The sequence below is a fragment of the Euprymna scolopes genome, chromosome 5 (assembly GCF_053919585.1).
Source record: "Euprymna scolopes isolate OS-2025 chromosome 5, ASM5391958v1, whole genome shotgun sequence".
Lineage (NCBI taxonomy): Eukaryota > Metazoa > Mollusca > Cephalopoda > Sepiida > Sepiolidae > Euprymna > Euprymna scolopes.
The window spans coordinates 81303597-81328599 of NC_136486.1; the positions used below are offsets into that span (position 1 = coordinate 81303597).

Sequence of the window (25003 nt, forward strand, 5' to 3'; positions counted from 1 at the left end):
AAAATATAATGTGAATTTTCCAGCACGCTAACCACTACGCCACAGAGCACTGCAGCTTAGTTTAGTGATTTTAAATAACTTCACATGAAAGAACTACGAAGCCAAACCGGTGTTCTCTTCTCAACTGTTCCTTGTGAACGATCCCCAAACGGTGTTAAGTGGTGGCAGAGGGAGGAGGAATTTATTAGAGAGAAAATATTTTACCACTTCCATTGATCTTAACCGATTTTGGCCGTGACTTCTCAACAGAAAAAGTATAGAAATCTAAGATTATCGAGGAATTTGAGAAATAATAAGCCTATAACACACCTCAGATATTGTTCTGCCGTTTGTGCATATTATATTTGCATGAAATATCTTGATTTTTAATCCTATTAATGTCAAAATCAGACGGGAAAAAATGAGTTCATTTTATTTATTCCTTATAATTAAAATGATTACTTTCATTTAATATTTTGTATAAAAGTCAAAATGATTATTTTTTCATATCATCTCATAAATATTACAAAATAATAATCAACGTGTGATGAAACTTAATTTATTTTTGTATTTAGAAAATAATTGTCAGCAAAGCTGTGGAGGCAGATAAGGCTGAAAATATCCATGATGCTGTTCAACTCTATGGTGATGCCCTTGAACATTTTGTTGCTGCTATACATTGTAAGCATTCTATTCATCTAATATATAAAAGTCTCTTCAATAGAAACTATATTATTCTACATTATCTTTTATTTAAAAAATCGATACAACTAACTTTCCATTTTAATGTAGCGTCTGTGAGTCTATATTATTATTGTATCTCTCTGTAGTTTGATGAAGGGAGGGGGCAAATAGAAATATGCACAGACTATACTAAATAGCAGCAGGGTTTTTCTTCAAAGGTTTCAGAACAAAATAACAATTGATATCTGCTGTGATTGATCAAAAAGAAAAGAATCAAAATGGAAGTACTGTTTTATACACACACATACACATATATACATATATGTATATATGTGTATGTGTGTGTATGTGTATATATTACAATAGAAAAATTTGAGCATGAAAAGTAATATGGTTAAGCTTAAACATGGAAAAGTAAAGGACTAGTTGTTAAAACTGGAAAAGAAAAGGACAAGGTATTTTAGTAAAAAATAAAATAAATGTATAACTTAAAATATTGCAGCATTAAGAATTGATTATATTATGTTATAAATTGAATTTAAAAAAAATTCTTAATGCTGCAATATTTTAAGTTATAAATGTATCATATTTTTTACTTGTCCTTTTCTTTTCCAGTTTTAACAACTACCTCTGAGATGAGTATATATGCTGATGACACCACGCTCTATAACAGGCATGACAGGAAAACAAATGAATACATATCTATGGAAATGGCAGAAACACTAGAGGATAACCTTCAATCTGTAATGGAATGGGGACAAAAATGGATGGTCGCATTCAATGCTGCCAAGACTAAACTTGTTTCCTTCAATAATTAAAAGAAATCTTCTCTACCACCAATAGCAATGGCTAAAGACTCTTTATCTGAAAGTACATCTTTTAAACTCCTTAGCCTAACGTTCACAGGAAACATGAGTTGGAACAATTACATTGAGAGCATTGTCAGGATTGCTGCGAAGAGGATGGACTCTCTCTGCTGTGCTAGAAAGCTAGTAACGCCCAAAAGTATCCTGTACCTCTATAAGGCCACCATTCGCCCATATATGGAGTATTGTTATCATATTTGGGCTGATGCATCTGCTACTAGTCTCTTGCTCCTGGACAGAGTCCAAAAAAGAGTCGCCATCCTGATAGGTCTTGAACTGTCATCTAAGCTTCAGCCTCTGTCTCATCGACAAAATGTTGCATCCCTCTGCCTGTTCTACAAGTATTTTAATGGTGAATGCTCTGACGAACTGCAAGCACTCGTGCCCCCACAACATAAATACTCCCGACAAACCCGACAAGCAGCTAAATCTCACCCCATACACAGTAGAGATCCCTAGATGTAAGAGAGCTTTCTACTCCAGTAGTTTCTTCCCCAGAACCGCTACACTTTGGAATTCTCTTCCAGGTCTCTGCTTCCCCAACTGTACTGACATGCAGAAGTGTAACGTGAACCGACATCTTGCTGCCCAACTCCTTACATAGTACTCCAGTAGCTTATGTCCCTGTTAGTAGCCCCACACCAAAGTAGCAATGTGTCTTGTTTGGGGTGAAAATGTAATAAAAAAAAAGATTGAAACAATAGTCCTTTATTTTATCATGGTTAAGCTTAACCATATTACTTTCATGCTCGCATAATCCATGATTTTTCCAGGCTTCCAATAAATTCACTTGTTTGTTTAATTTGTCTTATTTTTTTTGCCCCATAAACACATCTCCAATAACAATGTATGGCAGTCGTCTGCTTTCACTAAAATCCCCCCAATCATGCTTTCATTCTCTCTGTTTCACTTGTTACTTCTCTTTTTGAGACAGCAGTGAAATAGTAGCAACAGTAGTCGGTGAAGCGACATGGTTGCTATGGAAAACAGTTATAAAATGTGCCGCTCCTCCTTACACATTTTTACGATTTTGAACAGCAGGAAATTCATCATAACTTGTGTTTTACTGAACGAAAATTGAAAATATTTTTTTCATATTTTAGCTGAGAAGATAGATAATCTATAAACTATATTGTTTAAAATTTGGTCCCAAAATGAGTCAGCGGTGAAGCTTTAAAGCAGTTCTAAATGACTAAAACTGCCACTTAACCATATATTACAACATGACTGTTTGAATGATATATATATATGTGTGTGTGTGTGTGTATATATGTGAGTGTATATACATGTATGTGCATATATATACGTGTGTGTGTATATATATATATATATATATATACACATACACATGTGTGTCTATATGTATACATGTATATGTGCGTATATATACATGTATATGTGTGTATACATGTATGTGTGCGTATATATACATGTATATGTGTGTATACATGTATGTGTGCGTATATATACATGTATATGTGTGTATACATGTATGTGTGTGTATATATACATGTATATATATACATGTATATGTAAGTGTATATATATATATATATATATGTATATGTAAGTGTGTATATATGTATATGTAAGTGTGTATATATGTATATGTAAGTGTGTGTATATATATATGTATATGTAAGTGTGTATATATATATGTATATATAAGTGTATATATATATGTATATGTATATGTATGTGTATATATGTATATGTATGTGTATATATATATGTAAGTGTATATATATATGCATGTATATGCATGCGTATATGTATGTGTGTGTATGTATATACATGTATCTGTATGTGTGTTTATATATACATGTATCTGTATGTGTGTTTATATATATATGTGTGTGTGTGTATATATATATATGTATGTGTGTTTATATATACATGTATCTGTATGTGTGTTTATATATATATGTGTGTGTGTGTGTATATATATATGTATGTGTGTATATATATACATGTATATGTATGTGGATATATATATGTACGTGTATATATATACATGTATATGTGTGTATATATATACGTGTATATATACGTATGTATGTGCATATATATACATGTATATGTATGTGCATATATATACATGTATATGTATGTGCATATATATATATACATGTATATACACGTATATGTATGTGTGTATATATATCCACGTATATGTATGTGTGTATATATATCCACGTATATGTATGTGTGTATATATATCCATGTATATGTATGTGTGTATATATATATCCATGTATATGTATGTGTGTATATATACATGTATATGCATGTGTGTATATATCCATGTATATCTTTGTGTATATATATATATGTGTGTGTGTGTATATATATATATATATATATATATATATATACATGTGTATGTGTGTATATATATATATTAGTGATGGGACGATTCCAAAATTTTTCCCAATTCCAATACAATTACCGATTCCGATCCTATTCCGATTCCGATTCTTTTAAAATTTATGCATATTTAATTAGAGATGTGTTTTGTTTTTTGATTTTTTTTTCTTTTGTCAATTTTCAAATTATTACATGAAACCCTGGGTAATGTCCGCGTATATTTTTTCTCAGATGTTTGCTCTGTAATTGATTAACAATTATAAGACAACAAAACCTTTATTTTGATTTTTAAACAAAGCTATATAGTATCAGTTCGTATTTACTGTATAACATGCTACTTACATAAATATTTAAATAGTTGAAAATATTCAAAGATTGGTAGGCAAAATAAGAAAACGATGTAAGAACAATATATTTAACAACGCCACCTGTCATTGTTACGAACGAATTTCTATATAATAATGTTACTATTTAGTAAAACATTTTTAACGTGAGATTGCGTGAGCTTTCTGTGCCTTCTCTCTATGAATGAACTAAAATTTTATTTTAATTATAAAAATTTGGTAGGTTATTAAATCGATTTACTTTGCTATAAAAAATAAAACAAAACGAAGTGCAAATGGTGATGATGACGACGACCACAACAACAATAACGACTTTGTAGATTAACATGGAGCTAAACCCTTATTCTAAAATGAAATATAACTTTTATAGATTACGTGTTAGAACATTTTTTTTAAATTGGCGGAAAGAAAAGCGATCATAGTACTTGTGCAGTTTATGTCCCTCAATAAAAAACGAAAATTTCAAAAAACAATTATATTCTACGTACCTGTTATGGAATGATGTTCTAAAAAAATTTCACTTTATTTCATCAAGTAGTTTTGTTTTTACAGCTTGTTTTCAATCTCGGGAACATGGAATTTCTCTAATAAATCGCTTAATTGATATCAAAGGGAAGTAATCCATTACATTTCGACCAAAATCAAGGCTAATGGCTTAGTTTAGATTGACTGTTTCGAATGGCTCGAATAAATGCTTTTAGCGATAAAAACAAAACTACTTGATGAAATTAAGTGAAAATTTTTATGAGAACTTCATTCCATGACGGGTACGTAGAATATAATTGTTTTTTTTTTTTAATTTTCGTTTTTTAATGGGGGACGTAAACTGCACAAGTACTGCGATCATTTTAGAATTTAGAGTGTGAGATCAGTTTCAAATATAAATTTAACATAAAATGATCATCGTTTCTGACTACCCTAATTCTTTACGGATGTTATCTAAATTGTTTCCCACTAAATTAAGTTCGATTTGCAACGTTGTAAAACCATGTGTAATCGCTTAAAAAGTAGACCCCCCCCCCTCCTTCAATAAGCGCACATAATGTAAAATTGGTAACACTACAATGTTTTGGAAAAGCAGCTCATTTTACGTTAAATTTATTTGTGAAATTGACCCTCTATTTTAAATTCCTAATCGTTTTATATTAATTTATTTTTTTATAATCATGAGTGTTTATAGGCAATATTTATATTTCATTAAATAGTCACGTGTAAAACGGTACAAAGATGTAAATAATGTATTCTCGTGAAATTATCGTTTTTTTATTCCGTTTTCATTTTTCGCCTATTGCAATTATAACTTTTTGTTTGCGAAAAGAAAAGTTTGATTCTCCATTTTATAAACGACACAGCCCTTTCCTACTACTAACCTAAGTCCGTGATAATACAAAAAATAAAGCGATTGTGTTTTTATGATTTTGCCGATTGGGTTGTGAGTCAATGGTAAAAAAATTAGTTATCTGGTTTAAAATGATTAGAATGGCTGGGAAACGGGTGATCATTTTATATTAAATTAAGGAATTTAAGAAAATTGGGCAACGGAAAAGGGCCATTTTCGCCAGCTAAGAATAAAAGGGAAATTATTGAATAAATATCGATTGAAAATTAATTTGAACCCGGTTCTGCAGAAGAGGACTCCTCAATCCCCCACCCCAATTAAAAAAATATTAATATACTAATTGTTCTGTTTTTAGCTCTCGAATGTGGGAATTTTTTGGTTGAAATTGAGAATCTGCACAGAATTTTGGTTCGAAGTCACATCAACCAAAACATTAACAAAGTTTTGTACATGTTCTGATGCTACACTTCACCTATTTTCGTTCAATGAAGGAGAAATGACTGATGCAATTTTAATTTTTGTTCCGACCAAAAGTGCCCCTTTTGGGAGCGGGATATTCCCCATATTTAAAAACGACTTTGTGTCTAACTGTACTTTCTGTGGAGGGGGGGGGCACAAGTAAATAGAAACACTCAATATGTAAACAATAGTACAAAGCATGCTCATAACTTATAGACATCGATTTTATTTGGTTTTAAAGAACCCTTCACATTTAAATTTTCTTTTTAATATAGTTTTGGGGGGGGGGACTTTTAAAAAGACTCTTGAACAACAAGCTATTTTCAATTGATATTTATTTAATAATTGCCCGAAATTTATATGGGCTACTAACTCTCCATCCTAAATTCTAAAATAATTTTGTTTTTAGTGGGTTCACAAATATCGCTCAAAAGTAGAATTTCAATGCTTACTTTTAAATGTAGATATAATTTCGTTTTCAATTTGAAAAATTTCTAAATGTTTTCTCTTTATCTATTTTATCCAGACTTTGATAAATTCATTTCGATGATATATTCATGTATATTTTTAATGTTTAATGACTTGAATCTGGGATTGAGGTATGTTGCTAGAATAAGGTTTTTATCCTATAAATAATTATTAAATCTAGCATTAAAAGAAGTTTTCCATGCTGAAAGTGTTGAATCTAACCCATGAAATAGTCCTCTATCTTCTCCCCTTTTAAAAAAATGATGAATCACTTTAATTTGTGGTATAATATAAGATGTAGTTGCTTCTCTGCTAGACAGTACATTTGTGCATTCATTAAATTGTTTCAGTATTTTTAATATTTTTTCTAACATCTTCCATTGGTTGGATTCCAAAGAATGTGGTTTTACATGCTCACTGCAATATGAAATAAGAGCATTCTTTTGTTCGAATACTCTTGAGAGCATAGCATATTGACTGTTCCATCTTGTATTCACATCCTGAATAAATCTATGGTTGGGCAAATTAAATTTTTTCTGGTATTCCTGGTACTTTGCAAAAGCTGCAGGTGAATGGCTGAAGTGCCCAACTATTTGTTTACAAACAGATATCATGACCTTCACAAATCTCTGTGTAAAAATGGCATCGTTAAGCGTCAACTGTAACGTGTGTAAAAAACATGGTAAAGCTAAATAATTCGTTTGCACAGTTGCTGCTGCCATATTAGCTGCATTATCTCGTATAAGAATATGGATTTTGCAAGAAATATCAAATTCTTCTACTGCATTTTTAATAATTTCACTAATATTTACTGCAGTGTGTGATGCTTTAAATGGAGTGATTCTTAAAACTGCACTTCTTTACTCAAAGTTTTCATTGATCCAATGAGATGTCACACTTAGAAAAGATAAGTTCGCTATACCAACAGACCAACCATCACTGGTAAGGGATACATAACTAGCAGTGTGTATTTCATCCTGTATCTTATTTCTGACCTTCCTATATATATCATGCACAATATTCTCTTTGATATACTTTCTAGAAGGTATTATATAATTTGGACAAATGTGCTTCAATAGTCTTTTGAAACCAAGGTCTTCTATAACAAAAAAAGGTTGTAAGTCAGTTGCAATCATTTCACCAATATATCTGTAAATTCTTTGAGCTTTCCTATCATTTCTATCCCAAGTTTTATTTTAAGCGACAATATCGTGCAAGATTTGTTGCTTAAAGGAATCTCTGACAATTTTGGCGTGTTTCATAGTTAAATCATCGATTGACTGTGCTCTTTTCATCTCTTCTTTCCTTTTCTCGTCTTTTTCTTTTTGAAGATATTTGCGATGCTGTGTATGTAAGTGTTTAGCACTGGATCTGCTTGCCATAATTTTTGTCTGAAAATAGTAAACACCAGTTAATATTTTGATTTTATTTATGTGTAGATTTTATAAAGATTTAAACAATTTTTTATGAATTGTATAATAAACAAAAGTTATATTTTCTTCACTTATTTTAAGCTGACATGAGCAATTTCCTCAAAATAGTATTCGTGCATTTTTCAATCAATGCAACACATTGAGGATAATTCAATTTAAACATTCATTCTGAAAATAAGAGACACAATATTGCAACATTATTTTAAGCATGAGTGCATTAAGTATTTTGGCTTACATTAAATTATAGAAATTTGTTTAAATTAGCTTCAGAGTTCACTAAGAACTTTGATTCTTAGTAAATGCTTATGTATTAAAAGATTGAATGTTTATAAACCTTTTAGATTCAATCATTTTTATGAATAGGCATTAGATCAACTTTATTGTAACAATCAATATTATAACTATTTGATTAATAAAAATAAATTTATCTTTCTATTTAAAAAAAATAATTTGGTAAAATAAACGGCTAGATTAAAAGACTGAGAATAGAAGCAAAAGAAAAAAAATGAAGGTAAAAAGGCTAGCGGGCAACATCAGGTAAGGACAGACGTTATATGTATAAAATTAAAATAAAAGTGTACTTTACATATTTTGAAGGTATATAATTTTGAACTTGGAAAAGATAATGAGAACACTTGAATTTAGGTAAAAATGGCAACGGAAAAAATGGCAGAAGTAAATAAATAGGTAAAAATTTCAAATTGAAAAAATATAGGTTAATATCTCACAATAGGTTTATTAAAATATTGTATACTATAAATGAACAGAAAACATGAGAAGTTTGTCAAATTAAAAAAAACAAACATCTTTAATGCAAAAGCCCCCCCCCCCCCCAAAAAAAAGAAAATTCTAAAAATAATTTATTTTTTCACTTTTCTGATTCATTTGTTTTTGTTTAGTTTAGTTTTTGAAATATATTTTTAAAAATGTTTTTGAGATATAGTTTTAAAAATGTTTTTGAGATATAGGTTTAAAAATGTTTTTGAGATATAGTTTTTGAAATATAGTTTTAAAAATGTTTTTGAAATATAGTTTTAAAAATGTTGTTGAAATATAGTTTTAAAAATGTTTTTGAGATATAGTTTTAAAAATGTTTTTGAAATATAATTTTAAAAATGTTTTTGAGATATAGTTTTAAAAATGTTTTTGAAATATAGTTTTAAAAATGTTTTTGAGATATAGTTTTAAAAATGTTTTTGAAATATAGTTTTAAAAATGTTTTTGAGATATAGTTTTAAAAATGTTTTTGAAATATAGTTTTAAAAATGTTTTTGAGATATAGTTTTAAAAATGTTTTTGAAATATAGTTTTAAAAAAGTTTTTGAAATATAGTTTTAAAAATGTTTTTGAAATATATTTTTAAAAATGTTTTTGAAATATAGTTTTAAAAATGTTTTTGAGATATAGTTTTAAAAATGTTTTTGAAATATAGTTTTAAAAATGTTTTTGAAATATAGTTTTAAAAATGTTTTTGAGATATAGTTTTAAAAATGTTTTTGAAATATAGTTTTAAAAATGTTTTTGAGATATAGTTTTAAAAATGTTTTTGAAATATAGTTTTAAAAATGTTTTTGAGATATAGTTTTAAAAATGTTTTTGAAATATAGTTTTAAAAATGTTGTTGAAATATAGTTTTAAAAATGTTTTTGAAATATAGTTTTAAAAATGTTTTTGAGATATAGTTTTAAAAATGTTTTTGAGATATAGTTTTAAAAATGTTTTTGAGATATAGTTTTAAAAATGTTTTTGAAATATAGTTTTAAAAATGTTTTTGAAATATAGTTTTAAAAATGTTTTTGGAATATAGTTTTAAAAATGTTTTTGAGATATAGTTTTAAAAATGTTTTTAAGATATAGTTTTAAAAATGTTTTTGAAATATAGTTTTAAAAATGTTTTTGAAATATAGTTTTAAAAATGTTTTTGAAATATAGTTTAAAAATGCATTAAAAAGTATTTACTGTTGTTCCTATTTACTCGCCTCCCCACGAATGCAAAGTTAAACACAAGGTCGGTTTTTAATGTGAGAAATATACAGCTCCCCAAAAAGGGGCACTTTGGATCAGAACAAAAATATAAATTACCTCAGTCTAGAAGAAGTTCTTCAACAATTATTATATTAATACAAAAAATTGGAGAGAAGGAGGTTAGCCTCGTCTTAAAACAATATCCCCCGCAAGAACCATTCTACAATTTATTATTAATCAATATTTATTCAATAATTGCCCTTTTTTCCTAGCTGGCCAAAATGGTCCCTTTTCTGTTGCCCAATTTTCCGGACACCTGAAATTCATTTACGGTTTTTACTGAGTGAGTAAATACTTTTCAAAATATTTATTTTCGAGCATGGAGGGACGCCGTGTTCCTCTTTTAAACTATATGAGTGAGAACCTATCACCTCCCATCAGTGTAAATACTTATTTACAAATAGTCATTTTAAAATTTGGTGGTGAGGGGTTAGCCATATTTTAAACTAGAGAGTAGAGAGCTGAGCTCGGCACTTCTCCAACAGTCCTAATTTTCTGTTACTAAAATGCGATTTTTCCTATTTATGCATTTTTACCATTTTTGCCGTTGCCACTTTTACCCTGCTATTTATTCCCTTGCAATTTTACCAAGCACCAAGAACACATAGCTTCAAAATAACAGAGTAAAATATTAAGCAATATTTATTTTTAAATATCATTTGGGAGATGATTTAGTTTCCATTTAAAACTAGCGTAGCCCACTAAATCTCTCTTCAGGACGGTCTTAAAATCTATTTTGAAAATAAAAATTATGGATATTGTAAATATCATGACCTCTATAATAAATGTGCTATTGTGATAACTGAAATGATTCTAGATAGTGTAAGATAGAGTATTACCACAACTTCCAATTTCACACACATTTGATGGTATTGTGCCTAATTTGTGAAAATATGCTATAAATAATTCAAAATGAGATTCTACATTTTTAGGCGATTATGTGAACATATTTAAAAAAAACAAAACAAAAAAAATAACTAATTTAAAATTTAGAGAGTTGGATCAGTTTACTATATATATTTAAAGTAAAATCGTCTTCATTTTTAGGCCATTATAAATTATTATGATTGTTCATTAAATTCTTTTACAACTTATCCTAAGTTAGACTGGTAAGTTCATAAAACCCGCATATTATCAGTTAAAAAGTAACCTCCCACATACACTCATACATACACACACAGAACTTACATATTATACCAATCTTTGGTTAACTGTCCTTAAACGTTAGAATTACTTGGATATGGAGGCTCATTTTCTGTTAAATTTACCTGTAAAACAGACACTATAAATTCTTAAATTTATTTTTTTGCTTCTCGTCTGGTGGATGATTTTTCAGAATAAGAAAGGAAGAAAAGGGGGTGAAATAAATGAATACACAACGAATAAATGTTACCAAAAACAAGCGAAGCTACATTTTCAGCTACCTGATAATTTTTTCTTTTATTTTTTTGCACGTTAACTTATTTTAAAGTGTTTTTTAACTTAAAATAATGTCTATTGAGTTAAAACAAAATAAAAATGGTGATATTATTTAAGCCGTATTCGAGCCTCGATAATAGTTCAGAAATCAGAAATCAAAGTACTGATAGAAACGCACCCAAGAAATATCACTATGTTCACCCGATGTTATGTGAGAACAAGAAAAAAGGCCGACATATGACTTTTAACTCTCGATAATGACTCAAAAATTAAAAATTAAACAATATACTAGTAGAAACCCCAATAAATATTACCAAAGGCAAGATAAATTACACTTCTACCTAACAAAAGAATATATTTGATTTTTACAAAAAAAAACAAAACAATTCGAACTTTTGCATCACATAAAAATAAATATTAAACAAAAATAAAGTAAAAATATGCTGGTAATAAATTTTCAAATCATGAAACACATTTTGAATATCTTTAAAATAGTTAGTAAAAAATACACTTACATTTTATGCTGCCAAATTGTTGAAGCCAAACGGTATCGAAGATGTTAATTACCCCCAAATACTTTCAGTTAGTGGTCTAGGTTTTTATTGCCTTATATAGGGGAGTGAGATTGGTGGGCTCTAGACAGCATTGGCGCCACCTTAGGAATCCCTAAGTATAAACTGTTATATGGGTAAAGAGGGTGGTTGATATCGGTTGATAAATTGGGAAATAATCATAACAGAATAATTTTTTTTTTTTATCTCTTAGGGAACGCCTACGGCGAACGGTGAATTTAAATTCAAATATAAATATGAAAGCATGCACCCCCCCACCCCCGTGCCTTCGGCGAGCGTGAATTTAAATTCAATAAAAATAAAATAAGTAAATAAATAAATAAATAATAATAACAAACAAATAAACGCACTAGTGTTCGAGGTGTACACACACACACCTCCCTCCCTCTGAAAATCCAATGTGCAAGAGAGCCCACTATCAGCGAAGCTGATGAAAAGGGAAAAGGGAGAGAAAGAAAAAGTGAAGTCGAGCAGGACGAATAAAGAAAGCAGTTTTTGAACTGAGCATTTTTTTAACGGTGATAAATGGTAGCGTTTTTATAAAAAAAATTGAGAGGCAAGAAAAAAAAGACAGAAAAGAAAAAGAGACTGCGGAGAGGGTGAATGTTGTCAAATGGACCCGTTGTTTTGTTTACATTTAAGCGAATAATGAATCAAAAAAAAAAAAATAACAAAAATTTGCTATGAGCCGGTGATGCTTAGGAATGCCCAAAGCGCAGTGTAAACAGATTTCCCTGAAATAAACAGGAATTGAATTCTTTCGGCCAAGAATGGACATCATGGAAGGTTCACGGCGAAGATATTAAAGATGAATAAGAAGAGGGCTGCAACGAATAAAAATATTGTCATGTCGACGGACGTCCCCATCCAAGAAGTAACCAAACAGGAAAAATCTTCCGAATGATGAACTTTGCAGAGACATTATGAAACACGAAAGTCTAATTGGATAAAGTTAAGTGACTATTATGATTTCCCCATCCCGATATCCCCGCTCCTTGTCCTTGGCCGAACTGTCATACCATAATGGAAATGGTATATACATTTTCTCTTATATTATTTTTTTTTTTGTTTGTCACCTTGTTTTCTTTTCCTTCTTTTATGATGTTTCCTTTTTTATCATCCGATATTAATATATATAGTTATATATATATATATATATATTTATATAACTACTTTATTTACTCACACAAATTTAATATACGAAAGTATAGATTTATGCGTAAACTTTAAGTATTTACTTCAAAAGTGCTCAATACGTAGGTAGAGCTAGTTAGTAATTTATAAAATATATATGGCGATTAAGCTACACTGAATATTCTGCGTTTCATCCACTGTAGGATTCGTCAGGCTTATGCGCGAATTTTGTGGTTGCTTCTTGTTTTTATATATGTTGAGGATTTCTAGTTAGCCAATCAGCTTTCTAGTATCTACCGCGCCCCCTCCTATCAGCCAATGGGCATGTATTTTATCGAACAAAGGATCTGTTTTAGAACTAGGTTAGTGGTTTAAGGTAGATCTTTTCCCTCCTTTTTTTTTTTATATATATATGAATATACCTATGTGTACACACACACATGCACACATATATACATATATATATATATATATATATATATATATGTGTGTGATCGTTTATGCATATTCATGTTTATTTAATTTATTTATTTGTTTGTTTTCTATTGTTATTGTTAGTTTTAAAGCTATTTTGTATCTCTATCCTAGAGTAAGTTTTATTTTGTGAACACAGTTGTTTGCTATTTCTCGTCTACAGTTTAATAGATTTTGAGGTTCTTTAAAATACAGGATAGCAAATTTTTCATGGAGGCATAATTTACATGGGTCGTCTAAATGTCTGCATGTGGTAGCTTGTCTCATTATTTTCCATTTGACTACCGGCGAATGTCCGCTTTCTTTGAGTTCCCAGTATTTATTCGCTAGTGTTGTTTTTATACGGTGTTTTTTATTTTTGAAGGTACTTTTGTGGTCATAGTATCGGGTTTTAAAATCTAAGGAAGTCATGCCTATGTAATATTTCTTGTTATTCGGGTTTTCTTTCGCAAATATTGTTGCTTGATAAACTACACTTTTTGTTAGACATTTATTTTGGACTGGGCAAATTGTGCGGTGTCTACAATTGCATTTATCTTGTTCGTTATTAGTATTATTATTTATGGTATGGTTGTTCTTGTCCGGGGTTGGTTTGTTATTATTATTATTATTATTGTTATCATTATTATTATTATTTCTGCTAGTGTTGGTTTTATTTCTGTCATGGTGTCTACTTTTTTTATTGTTTATTTTGTTGTTGTTTACATTGTTTTCATTTAGTATTTTGTTATTATGTGCTTTAATTATCATCTCTAAATTTTCGCAACAACTGTAAGATAACTTCAAGGTATTTTTATTGAAGATTTTGTGTAAGGGGTTGGTTGCAGGAAAGTGTTTTTGAATAAGATCTAGAAATTTCTTGCCAAGTTTTGTTTTTAACATTTGATTGTATGGGGCCGTATACCAAATTATAGTTCTTTTTCTTCTATTTTTAATTTTATTATAGTTGTTGGTGTTTTGTTGCTTATATTTGATATCGATATTTTTGTATCCACTATTTTTTAGGGCTGTTTCGTAGATATTGGTTGACCTGTTAAATGCATTTTCATCGCTTGAGTTATTACTGAGTCTACTTACGATTGGATACTACGGATATCGGCCTATATAGAGATGACGGACTAGCTATAATAAAAAACTCCAACAAAGTCAAGGGAGAAAACTTTAAGAAAATCATACATAAAGAAATGAAAAAATTAGGCCTAAAAGCGGACGTATCAGCTAACATAAAAATAACAAACTTCCTGGACGTCACGTTAAACTTAGATAAAAACACATATGAACCATACTTAAAAGATAACGCTACACCAATTTACGTAAACCCTAAGTCCAACCACCCACCATCAATTATAAAACACATTCCTAACTCGATCGTAAGTAGGCTCAGTAATAACTTAAGCGATGTGCCCTCATTAGAGTGGACGACGACTGGCACTACATAGTCGCACCCAACAGACATCTGCATGGACAGATCTCCAAAGGGATGCTGCATGGGCACGGGACCTACATAGCAAAGGACACAACAACAGGGGTTAACATTGGTTACAATTACGGGAAATTCGTCAACAAGTAATGCGTCCCGCCCACATCAGGGTGGAGCAAAAGACTGCAAGCTCAGCATAAAATTACAGTAAGTCAGCAAAATTTAATTTCCTTATAACGGACTTACACAGACCGCACAGTCAGCGAAATTGGATACTTCGGACGGAATGTGCAAACCTAAGCATAAAATAATTATAAATAAAGCAGCTTGGACCCGACTCACCAGACAGCGACAATGGAGGCATCAACACAACACGAGGAGAAAACGTGATTCAATGACTACGTCCTATCGGACACTACCGCCGAACGAAAGATTACACCTTACACCTGGGTCTACCGCTGGAGACGCACAAACTCATTCACCCTCGCCCCAGAGCAACACCATGTACCAACATTCATCAGAAAATCATGCACCTACGACGAGACCGACAGGGAAAACATGCTCCTTGCGAACATCCTAGACCAAAGGCCAAATATCATCGTGTACCACAAGGCTGGACCGAGCCGCTTGAAAAACTGCTCAGACGTGGATCACTTCCACATCATAAGTTGGCATTACAAGCATCCGACCAGCGAGTACGGTTTCAGTCGGCTAAAGAAAACGCTGCAGGACAGAAGCGAACAAGCCTACACCATGATGTGCCCAAAAGTCTACAGTCCTTACAGCCTGTGCCCGTCGATACGGACCGTCCTATCAGCTGGAAATTTACTCACAGACAGACAGCTAGCCATGCTGCGACGGCTTACTGACAAAACAATACGAGAACCAAGCCCGGAAATTGAGGAAACACGTCTCGCTAATAAATCGGACAGCTTACGCGGTCAAAAATACGACTTCCTCACGAAGATAATGAAGAAAGCGAACTCTACCGACGTCGGGGACTTGATGCTATACTGTGCACGGACAGCTAAGCCATCCACCAAGCAGACATGGGAAAGCATACACAAGAACACAGCGAATTTAAGCAACATAATTGCGGCAGCGGCAGCGGATGTGCAAATACAGAGCCGGGTAACTCCAATACACGAACAGATCCGCGAGAAGCACGAGCTCTTCTCGGCAATGACTCATCAGTACTGGCCGGTACAAAAGTCACTAGACATATATGACGAGTGGCTTGACTACCACCACATCGACGCTGAGGAGTTCATCACAAGTACGTTCGAGGTCTGCTACAAGATTCGACCTAAGAAAAACGCGCTTCACATAACGGGGCCGTCAAACTCAGGCAAGTCCTACATTCTGCAGAGCATCCGAAACAGCCTCATTACGTAAATGTAAAACACCAAAGCAAACGGATCCTGAAACGCACACCATGCTTATCGACTAGTAATGACGAGCCATGGCGGCACGTCGCCAACGAGAAACAAGCGATGCAAAACAGAATGTTCTTATTCACTACACGGACTGCCATGGATGACCTCCGCGGGTGGGGAACGCTAGAATTAAATCCTCTCATGTGGTTAACGATCTGGCGTAAACACATCGTCGACTACAATGCGACGGATACGTGCCAAAGGCGGTGCAAACAACGACACAACCAAAACCGTCCACACACTACACATGGGAGGAGGCGGACGAGCACAGTCCTTCGAAGAAACTACGGGTACGAGAAACCAGACGAAACCTGCTACCAGAACTGAACGACCAATGCATGCTGGACCCGAACCAACCAGCCCAGGTATGCATATCACACGGACATCCAATAAACTGTCCTACACCGCCAAACGAATCCGAGGACACGCTGCCATTCACGGACTCAGACCTGGAGGAAATGATGACACCCAGCAACTCACCGTCAGCGCCACCGCAAACACAGGGACCGGCCACTATCGTCATCTCGGACTCCGACTACTCGGACAAGGAGAATGACGATCAAAAAAAAAAACAAAAACAAAAAAAAACGAGTTCACACTGATACGAGACAGAGAACTACACACATGCATACACATAACACACAGAGAAACAAAATCCTTGCAGACATTGGTAATGTACTGCGAGGAATTGCTGACAGACTCTGAATAGACAAATCAAAATTAAATTGAAAAATGAAAGTAGCGAGATGAAATGAAAAGACGATTAAAAGATGATTAAAATCGCTTCAAAATCATTAAAATACTCAAAAGCACTTGAGCGTGCCCTCCGTTTCGTTTTGAGTCTGGTTAATCGTTGTTTTATTAATGTGGATTAACAATGCCTCAAAGATCGGGAGGCGCACTTCGCAATATAAGACAGTTAAAATGGCCGTGTTATTTATTAATATGTCTCTAAACTCATTTTTAGGGGTGTAGTGTGCTATGAGGTGCTGATAGATTGAACTATTCGTGGAAGACAGGTGACACGTTAAACGACGGGAGATGCTGGTTCGAGTCATGCCAATGTACGAATTATTTTTGGAGACGCATTCTCCTATGAGACATTTAAAGATGTACACAGCATTTCTAGTTTTCAGCATACTGCCATCAGATGTAGGGTTATTTTTTATTAGTAATTGGCTAGTTTTAAATTTTTTGTAATAAATAATAAATCTTATTTTAGAGTTTTTTTTCTGTGGTTACAACATGTTTATGTACGATATCTTTTATTATTTTTCCGTCTAATTTGTAATTCCCATGCATCTGGTTACAATAATATATGTCAATGTTATTATCGCTGCTATCGTGATTATTATTATTCTTATTATTAATGGTAGTTAAAAAGTGTCTAATCTGCTGGTCAACTATGTAGTTTGGGAAGCTGTTATTAATTAAAGTTTGTTTTACGTTCGAAAGTGATTTATATTTATATATAAGTGATATTATAAATATATATATATGTGTGTGTGTGTGTGTGTGTATATTATTTTTTGTTTTTCTTTCCATGTCATGATGTTAAGATGAAAAGAATTTAGTAGTGTGCTTTTCTTTAACAGTGATATTTTTTTAAATGTCCAGATAAAAATTTGTGGCGTGCATAATTAAGGTTGTGTTCTTTGTGATATAAGTATTGTTTAACTTCTAAAATGGAATATGTATGTTATTAGCATTACAAGCATATGCTGTATTTTCGTGGACATCAGCAATATCGGCAATATTACATACCTAATGTGCTTAAACAAGTCATAACTTTTTTATTTGTGGGTCAATTTTTAAAAGAATTACATTGATGGAAAGCGAATAAAATAAGCATTCCAATGATGTTAATTTTTTTTTCTTTTATGCGTTCAATGTTTTTATGCTCCAAGTTAAAAATGAAAAAAACGGTAAAAAATGACGACAACAAAATAGGAAACAGTTTTTTTCAATGTTTACATTTTGGATATACATGCACAGGGTTAAATTTGATTAGATATGGCTGAATTTTTACAGGCTATATTAACATAGAAGTCCATCTCTACTGGTGTTTGATTTTTTTATGACCACAGGAAGCAAAGTTGACGAAGAATATTTAAAAATTGATAAGATAAATCGGCATATATCATCCATTTTCATATTGATAATAGTTTCAGAATTATTTTCATGTATAATATGTAAATATTTGATAATTATTAATTTTGCAGAATTTTCTTTAAAATGTTATCTTTTATAGAAATCAACTCTGCTTACAGAAAAACGGTCGTTAAGCGCGTCATGTGCTGAGCTTACTAAAGTATTCTCTTAAAAATAGAAAACTGTTTTACTAGACTAGTCATTTTTTATTCTGAGTTTGTCAATTTAAAAAAATTATTTTCAAGTTTTTCAAATTTGATTTCCAAACAATACTATTTTGTTGTTTTTAACACTTTTAGTACACATGTACTAAACGCGTTAAAAAACAACAAAATGTACTAAGTACATGTGTTTTACTTATTTGTACTTAAGGTAGAATTGTGTTTTTTAGTGGTCACAAAAACAAATATATAACAAATAAAAGGTATTTGTACACTTATGCTACCATGCTGAAATAATAAGGTTATTATTTAGAAACCCATTCTTAACAGGGGAAGGAAGGATGTTCTTTGTTAATTATTCTGTACTTTCACCTAACAATTAAATAAAAAAGATATTGTGAAACTTGAATTTATTTTTAACTCATTGTCAAGACCATTTTTTCGAATCTGTAAAACAAACTTGTTTTTTTTTTAACTGAGGATATCTAAATAATAATAATAATAATCATAATAATATTTAGGCCGTTCGATAAAGGATTTCATTGTGATGCATTTTGTAAATTTTTACCTCGCTTCCACCTTAACATTTTTCTTTAAAATGACTACCTTTAAAGGCTTTCGGGTATGCTGAAAACGAATATTGCATTTGAATTTTCCGAAAATAAGTAGCTTTTCGGATATTAAGCAATGTCATTTTTTACGTTATTGCTGGTAGTCATCTTGGTATGCGCGTTTGTGCATAGTTTCTCGGGGTTGCGCTTGAGCATACCAAGATGGCCACCAGTGATAACATAAGAAATTACATTGCTTAATATCCAGAAAACTACTTATTTGCAGAAAATTTAAACACGATATTCGTTTTCAGCATACTCTAAAACCTAGAGAAGTAATCATTTTAAATGTGGAAACAAGGTAAAAAATTAGTTTGATTTCTTTGCTTACATAATTGAATTTTCAGTAAAACAACAATAGAAATGACATATATGAATATATAGTTGTTGCTTATCAGGATTCCTGGTATCCTGGTACTGTGAAAGTTACATCGAGGATTCATGTAGAGTACGATTTATGGTTGCATCTCAGAAAATAAGGGTATATTTTGGGCCAGATAGAGAGGATTTACAAAAATGAAAATTGGACTGGTCCCAAAATGCATAAGTTCTGGTCGACTATGAGAATTTTCATCTTTTACAGAAATCCAAAATCTATATGAAAAATTTTCTTTGATTTATTTCTGAGATTAATTCAAATCTACTCAATTTTTTCTTTTTTTTTTAGGGGAGTAGTAAATATCGGCCATGAATGCTCTTTAGGCATTCAATGACTACACCCAAGATTAAGCTCTCCTTTGGTGAGGAGGCAGGAAATGCCTGCTCTCAATAAAGCTATATTTAAATACCACTATAATAATTAGTTTTGTTCATGAATAGACACCCACTGTATGATACCATTTAAAAAAATTGAAATTTATACATCTGAATTTATAATTCATGGCTTATGGTAAAATAATACATCAGATTTGACTGAATAATTAGAAAGAACACATAATTTTACATAAGAGTGCAAAGTTTCATGAGAATAGCTTGAAAAATAAATAAATGGTGGCGAAATTACCGAATTTCTTGAAATGTTGAGGTCTGTAATTTAGTACACCTTTTCTAAAGAAAAATGTTCACGGAAAAGCCTAAATTTTGGCACTTAAAATTCTCATGACTTTTGAACTACTGATGGTATTTGCATAATTCAAACGGTTTTAAGCATCTTTTACATAGCTCCTTACATGCAAGTTGATAAAATAACAATTATCTAAAAAGAAAAAAATCAACTTCTAATGCTAATGTTATATTCTTATAAGCCAGATACAAGTTTATAGTTTATTTTTATACCCATTATTAGTAATAATTGTGTGACAAATATTTCAATGAAATCTAATTTCTAATAAAATTATTGTCATTATTATTTGTTTAAACTTTGTATTTTATTCTCATAATTTCTTTATTAGATGAAAAACATTCCATTAAAAAAGAAACTTTGAGAGTGAAGGTAAGTAAAATAAGATGACGTCAAATTTTTCGTCTCATTTTTTTTTGCTTTAATATTTTTCGCAATATATTTCTGCCTGTAACTAAAACAATGTCACACTCCTCAAAAGATATTTAGAAAAATCAAACATTATTGTCTGCATTCTGTCAGCTTGAGTTAGATGTCCATCAAGATATTAAGTAAATTATACATGTTTTTAATCACAATGATTATCATATTTACAATTTTTTTTAAAACAGTAAATGGATTATGTAAATCTCAATGCTGTTATGGCCAATCTTTGATGCTTTGGATCTAGAACAAGCCTTATATGCATGAGGTTTTGAGGTTACAGCTTAAAGCATGCTCAAACAGTATAAATAGAATAAATATTACTTCTGTCTAAATATGATAAGCCCCAGTGTGAGACGAAAAAAATATCAATGGATGCAGACTAGCCAGAAAAGTAGCAATTTGAAGTTTGTTGAAATATTTTCTTTTCCATGCAATTCCTTGTGTAATACTAAGTTGTGATTTCATTCATCAAAACAAGCAAACTAGCAAACATTGCTACACATCACTGTACATGCGTACCACTAATTTCTGTTCAAAGTCTCATTCACACAAAATACAAGACAGCTTGAGTTGTGATGACAACGCAAACAAATGTGGCATTTCTCATGATGATGATGATGATGAGAAGCAAGAATAAACTCCAACTGAACTACATTACATTTTTACTTGCTTGCTGACTAAGCAACTCAACTTACATGTTTATGTTCTTGTATTCCCATGCTCCAGTTAAGTAAAATATTGATTTATATTATTGTAGAGAAAATGTTAGTGCTTCCTTCAAGCTCAAGTGACCTTTTTCTTATTCATCAGATACACACTAATATGGCTGACTCATCAAAATAGCTATCTCTAAAAACAAACAAGATCTCTCTCACATAAATTCAAGAGAAAACTATCTTATTCAAAATTTGCTCAAATATTAAGAATGTTAACAATTTAATGTCGCTTTCAGAGTTTAAATTAGAACTACAAACTTGTTTGAGAGCTTAGGATCTCCTTTATAAAAATCTAGTGTGTGTATATATATATATATATATATATATATATATATATATTTTTTTTTTCTTACACAGTGATCACCACTTATCAAGGCCTGGAAGCCACTCAGGGATAAGGGTTATTGCAAGTACATTACGTTAGTGTGGAGATTTGATGAAGTGAAGTGTTTAATTAAGGGGGCGGTTCATTAGGAATTTGTTAACATTGGACTTGAAGACATCCAAGTTGTAGTCCGGAGGGAAGCAGGCAGACAGAACAGAGTTCCACAGGCGTGCAGTTCTAAGAAAGAAGCTTTGTTCATGGAATCTGCGTTTTGAAATTAATGTGCCTGTTATTTACAAACTACTGTTTTTATATATTGTTTAGTAGTGTATTGTTTGGTTGAATCCATTCTACTACTTATCACTCTTTTCTTTGTTATTAGTATTATTTTGATATATTTACATCTTTATTTAATCATGCTATCTCTATAATTGTTAGTTATTAAAAACATATAAGAATTATGTATAAAAAATAAAATAAATATATACATTTTTTTTAATAATATCATCCTCTATGCATTGTTCAGATATGTTTACATTACTCATGTACTTCTGAACATTTTCTACTAATCTACTTTTGTTAATTTGATATGATTTAAAAGCATCAGGATACTGAGTAAATGCTTTATTTAACTGTTTAAATATTTTATTTTTTCACCACCTTGTTTAATCATTTTTATTACTAAATTGTATATATATATATATATATATATATATATATATATATATATGAAAGAAGTAAATACCTTGCAAAAATAATTCCTACATGGTAAAATTTTTGCTTACAGAATTGAGAAAGAAAAGGAAGACAAGTAAGGCTGTTGTAAAATGATATGAAGTGGGAATTAAGATGATCATATATTTGACAAATCAAATCATAGAAAACTGTGAACTTAATACAATTGTGAATAAAGGGACAGCACTAGATAAAAATAGTTACGGAGGATTAAAGTTGATCGATTAGATCCTAAAAATGATTGAAGGAATAATTAAATAGCAAATAAGAATATAAATAAGCATGAATGAAATGCAGTTTGGTTTTATGCCTGTGCAAAGTATCACTGGTGCCGAGACAAACGAAGTAAACTAATAATAAGAAGAATCTATATCATGCTTTTGCAGATTTAGACAAACCTTTTGATGGAATGCCAAAGGAGTTTTCTGGCAGGTACAGGTAATAAAAGAGGCTAGCTTCTGCTGAAGGTTTGATGAGTTTGGAAGATTATCTCTCCATTACTAGTGGAATTTCTAGTCTTTTTGACTGCTATATACACTGGTCGAAATAGCAGTGTGATCTAACAACTCCACTGCCAGAATAGTTTTGTATTTATGTCATGTTGTCTTGTATGCAAAAGATGTGATTTATTGTGGATTCATAGCTGTTTTGAATTTTATGCTAAATTAAACTACTTCTATTTTTCTTAGGTTCAACAGTATTTCAACAGAGCTGAAGAACTAAAACACATGTTAAAGCCCAAAACCTTTTATTCAAGGAGTTTGTCGACCAATAGTGACACTTGTTTTAGCACTAATTCATCAACCACAAACCTGGATGAATTAAGTAGGTTTTTTGTCAACTTTTATTTCTTTCCATCTATAAATTTCTGTAAATATATGTGTAGACAGGATTTTGTCTTCTTTTATGAATACATTTCACCTAGAATTATCCAAGTTATCTTCTGTCAAAACATTAGGAAGGCTCATTCTGCTGATGTGGGATATTCAAAATGAGATTGACCTCTTTATAACGTGTCCTTCAAAGTTGATTGACAGTTTGTCTAGTTCCTCTTAATAGCATACCTACCAAAACCTTACAAGGTTATATCTTTTGATAGCAGTCACATGGACCCTCTGTAACACACAACACAAATAAGTAACATTGACTTAAATATTGCTCATATTTCTGTATCTCTGATCCTAGCAACATGTGGTTTTTTTCTTATTGTATTTAGGAACATAATGTATTCTTCTGTAATACTTATACCTGTTGTTTTCTCTTGCATATTATATTGTGTACAATATTATATGTTCTGTAACCTTTTTTTGCCATAATCATATTGACACATTGGTTCTCATTAGATCATCAACATCAAGTGATGTTAAGCCTGGCCAGTATAAAATGGGTGACCATTTGAAAATAGTAGACGCTGTATGTAATCTCCTCTAACTATGATATACATGCTAACTGAGGGCCATATTTAAATTTGTATTCTTCATAATCTTCCACTTTCATTGGAAAATAGAATGCTCGACTTTGGGTGAATATCACAAAAAAAGTGATATTACCATGTAAAAAAAAACAACTCCTTTTATGTTGAATAAATGTTTATGTAAATTCAACTATTTCTTTCCATCCTTTGCTCACCCATATGACCAACAACATGTCAAATGATAATATTGTGTGCACATGCATTGCTAAATACATAAAAATTAGAATCAATCAAATATTTGATTTCCAAATCAAAGGAGAATCAAGCACATCAATTTCTATTTCGATTAAAAATATTATGTACATATAAAGTGAAGATTTTTTTTCGATTAAAAATATTATGTACATATAAAGTGAAGATTTTTCTCGCTCTGATGTTAATTTAAAAACCTACTTTTTCTAATTAAAAATGATTAAAATGAACTTCTTAATAGTCACGAATATATATATATATATATATATATATAATGTGACCTTGTCTAGATGTGCGAAACATCTTTACTAAACTCCTCTCTGAATATTTAGTCTACAAATCCCCTCTGGAAGACTTTCGATTTGGTTTTTAGCTTGCAAAAATAGCTGCTAAAATTGAAAAAAAAGCAGTTGATCATAGCAGGAGTAAATCAACAAACTTTTGAGCATGAATACCTATACATTTTTAGCTTGAAATCGCTTAATTTTTAGCCTTTACAACCACCACCACCATCATCACCACCAGCAGAAGTAGTAGTAGTAGTTTTGATGGCACCAAAGTCATTTTTTTAATTTTTTTATTTTACTTATAATATTCAGTAGAGAATTTAATCTATAATAATAAATACGAAATCTGCATGAATTAAAATATCATATTTATTTTACATTAGTATTTTACAACCGGGGATAGCTGGGCAGTTTGCTAGTATAAGAAAAACTTGAAATAGAATGCA

At 31.1% G+C, this 25003-nt stretch overlaps 1 protein-coding gene across 6 annotated transcripts in view; it reads left to right on the forward strand.

The window, feature by feature from the left end:
* LOC145276888 (serine/threonine-protein kinase ULK3-like) overlaps positions 1-25003 on the forward strand; it is a 169661-nt gene that overhangs the window by 80630 nt on the left and 64028 nt on the right. For all 6 annotated transcript variants that reach the window (XR_013868048.1, XM_080128322.1, XM_080128320.1 and 3 more), the window contains 3 exons: positions 555-660; positions 20734-20774; positions 23294-23429. Coding sequence is in view for 5 of the 6 variants with exons in the window: in XM_080128322.1 (XP_079984448.1) it covers positions 555-660; positions 20734-20774; positions 23294-23429 (283 nt within the window). In the remaining variant the exon portion in view is untranslated. The remainder of the gene's footprint in view (positions 1-554; positions 661-20733; positions 20775-23293; positions 23430-25003) is intronic.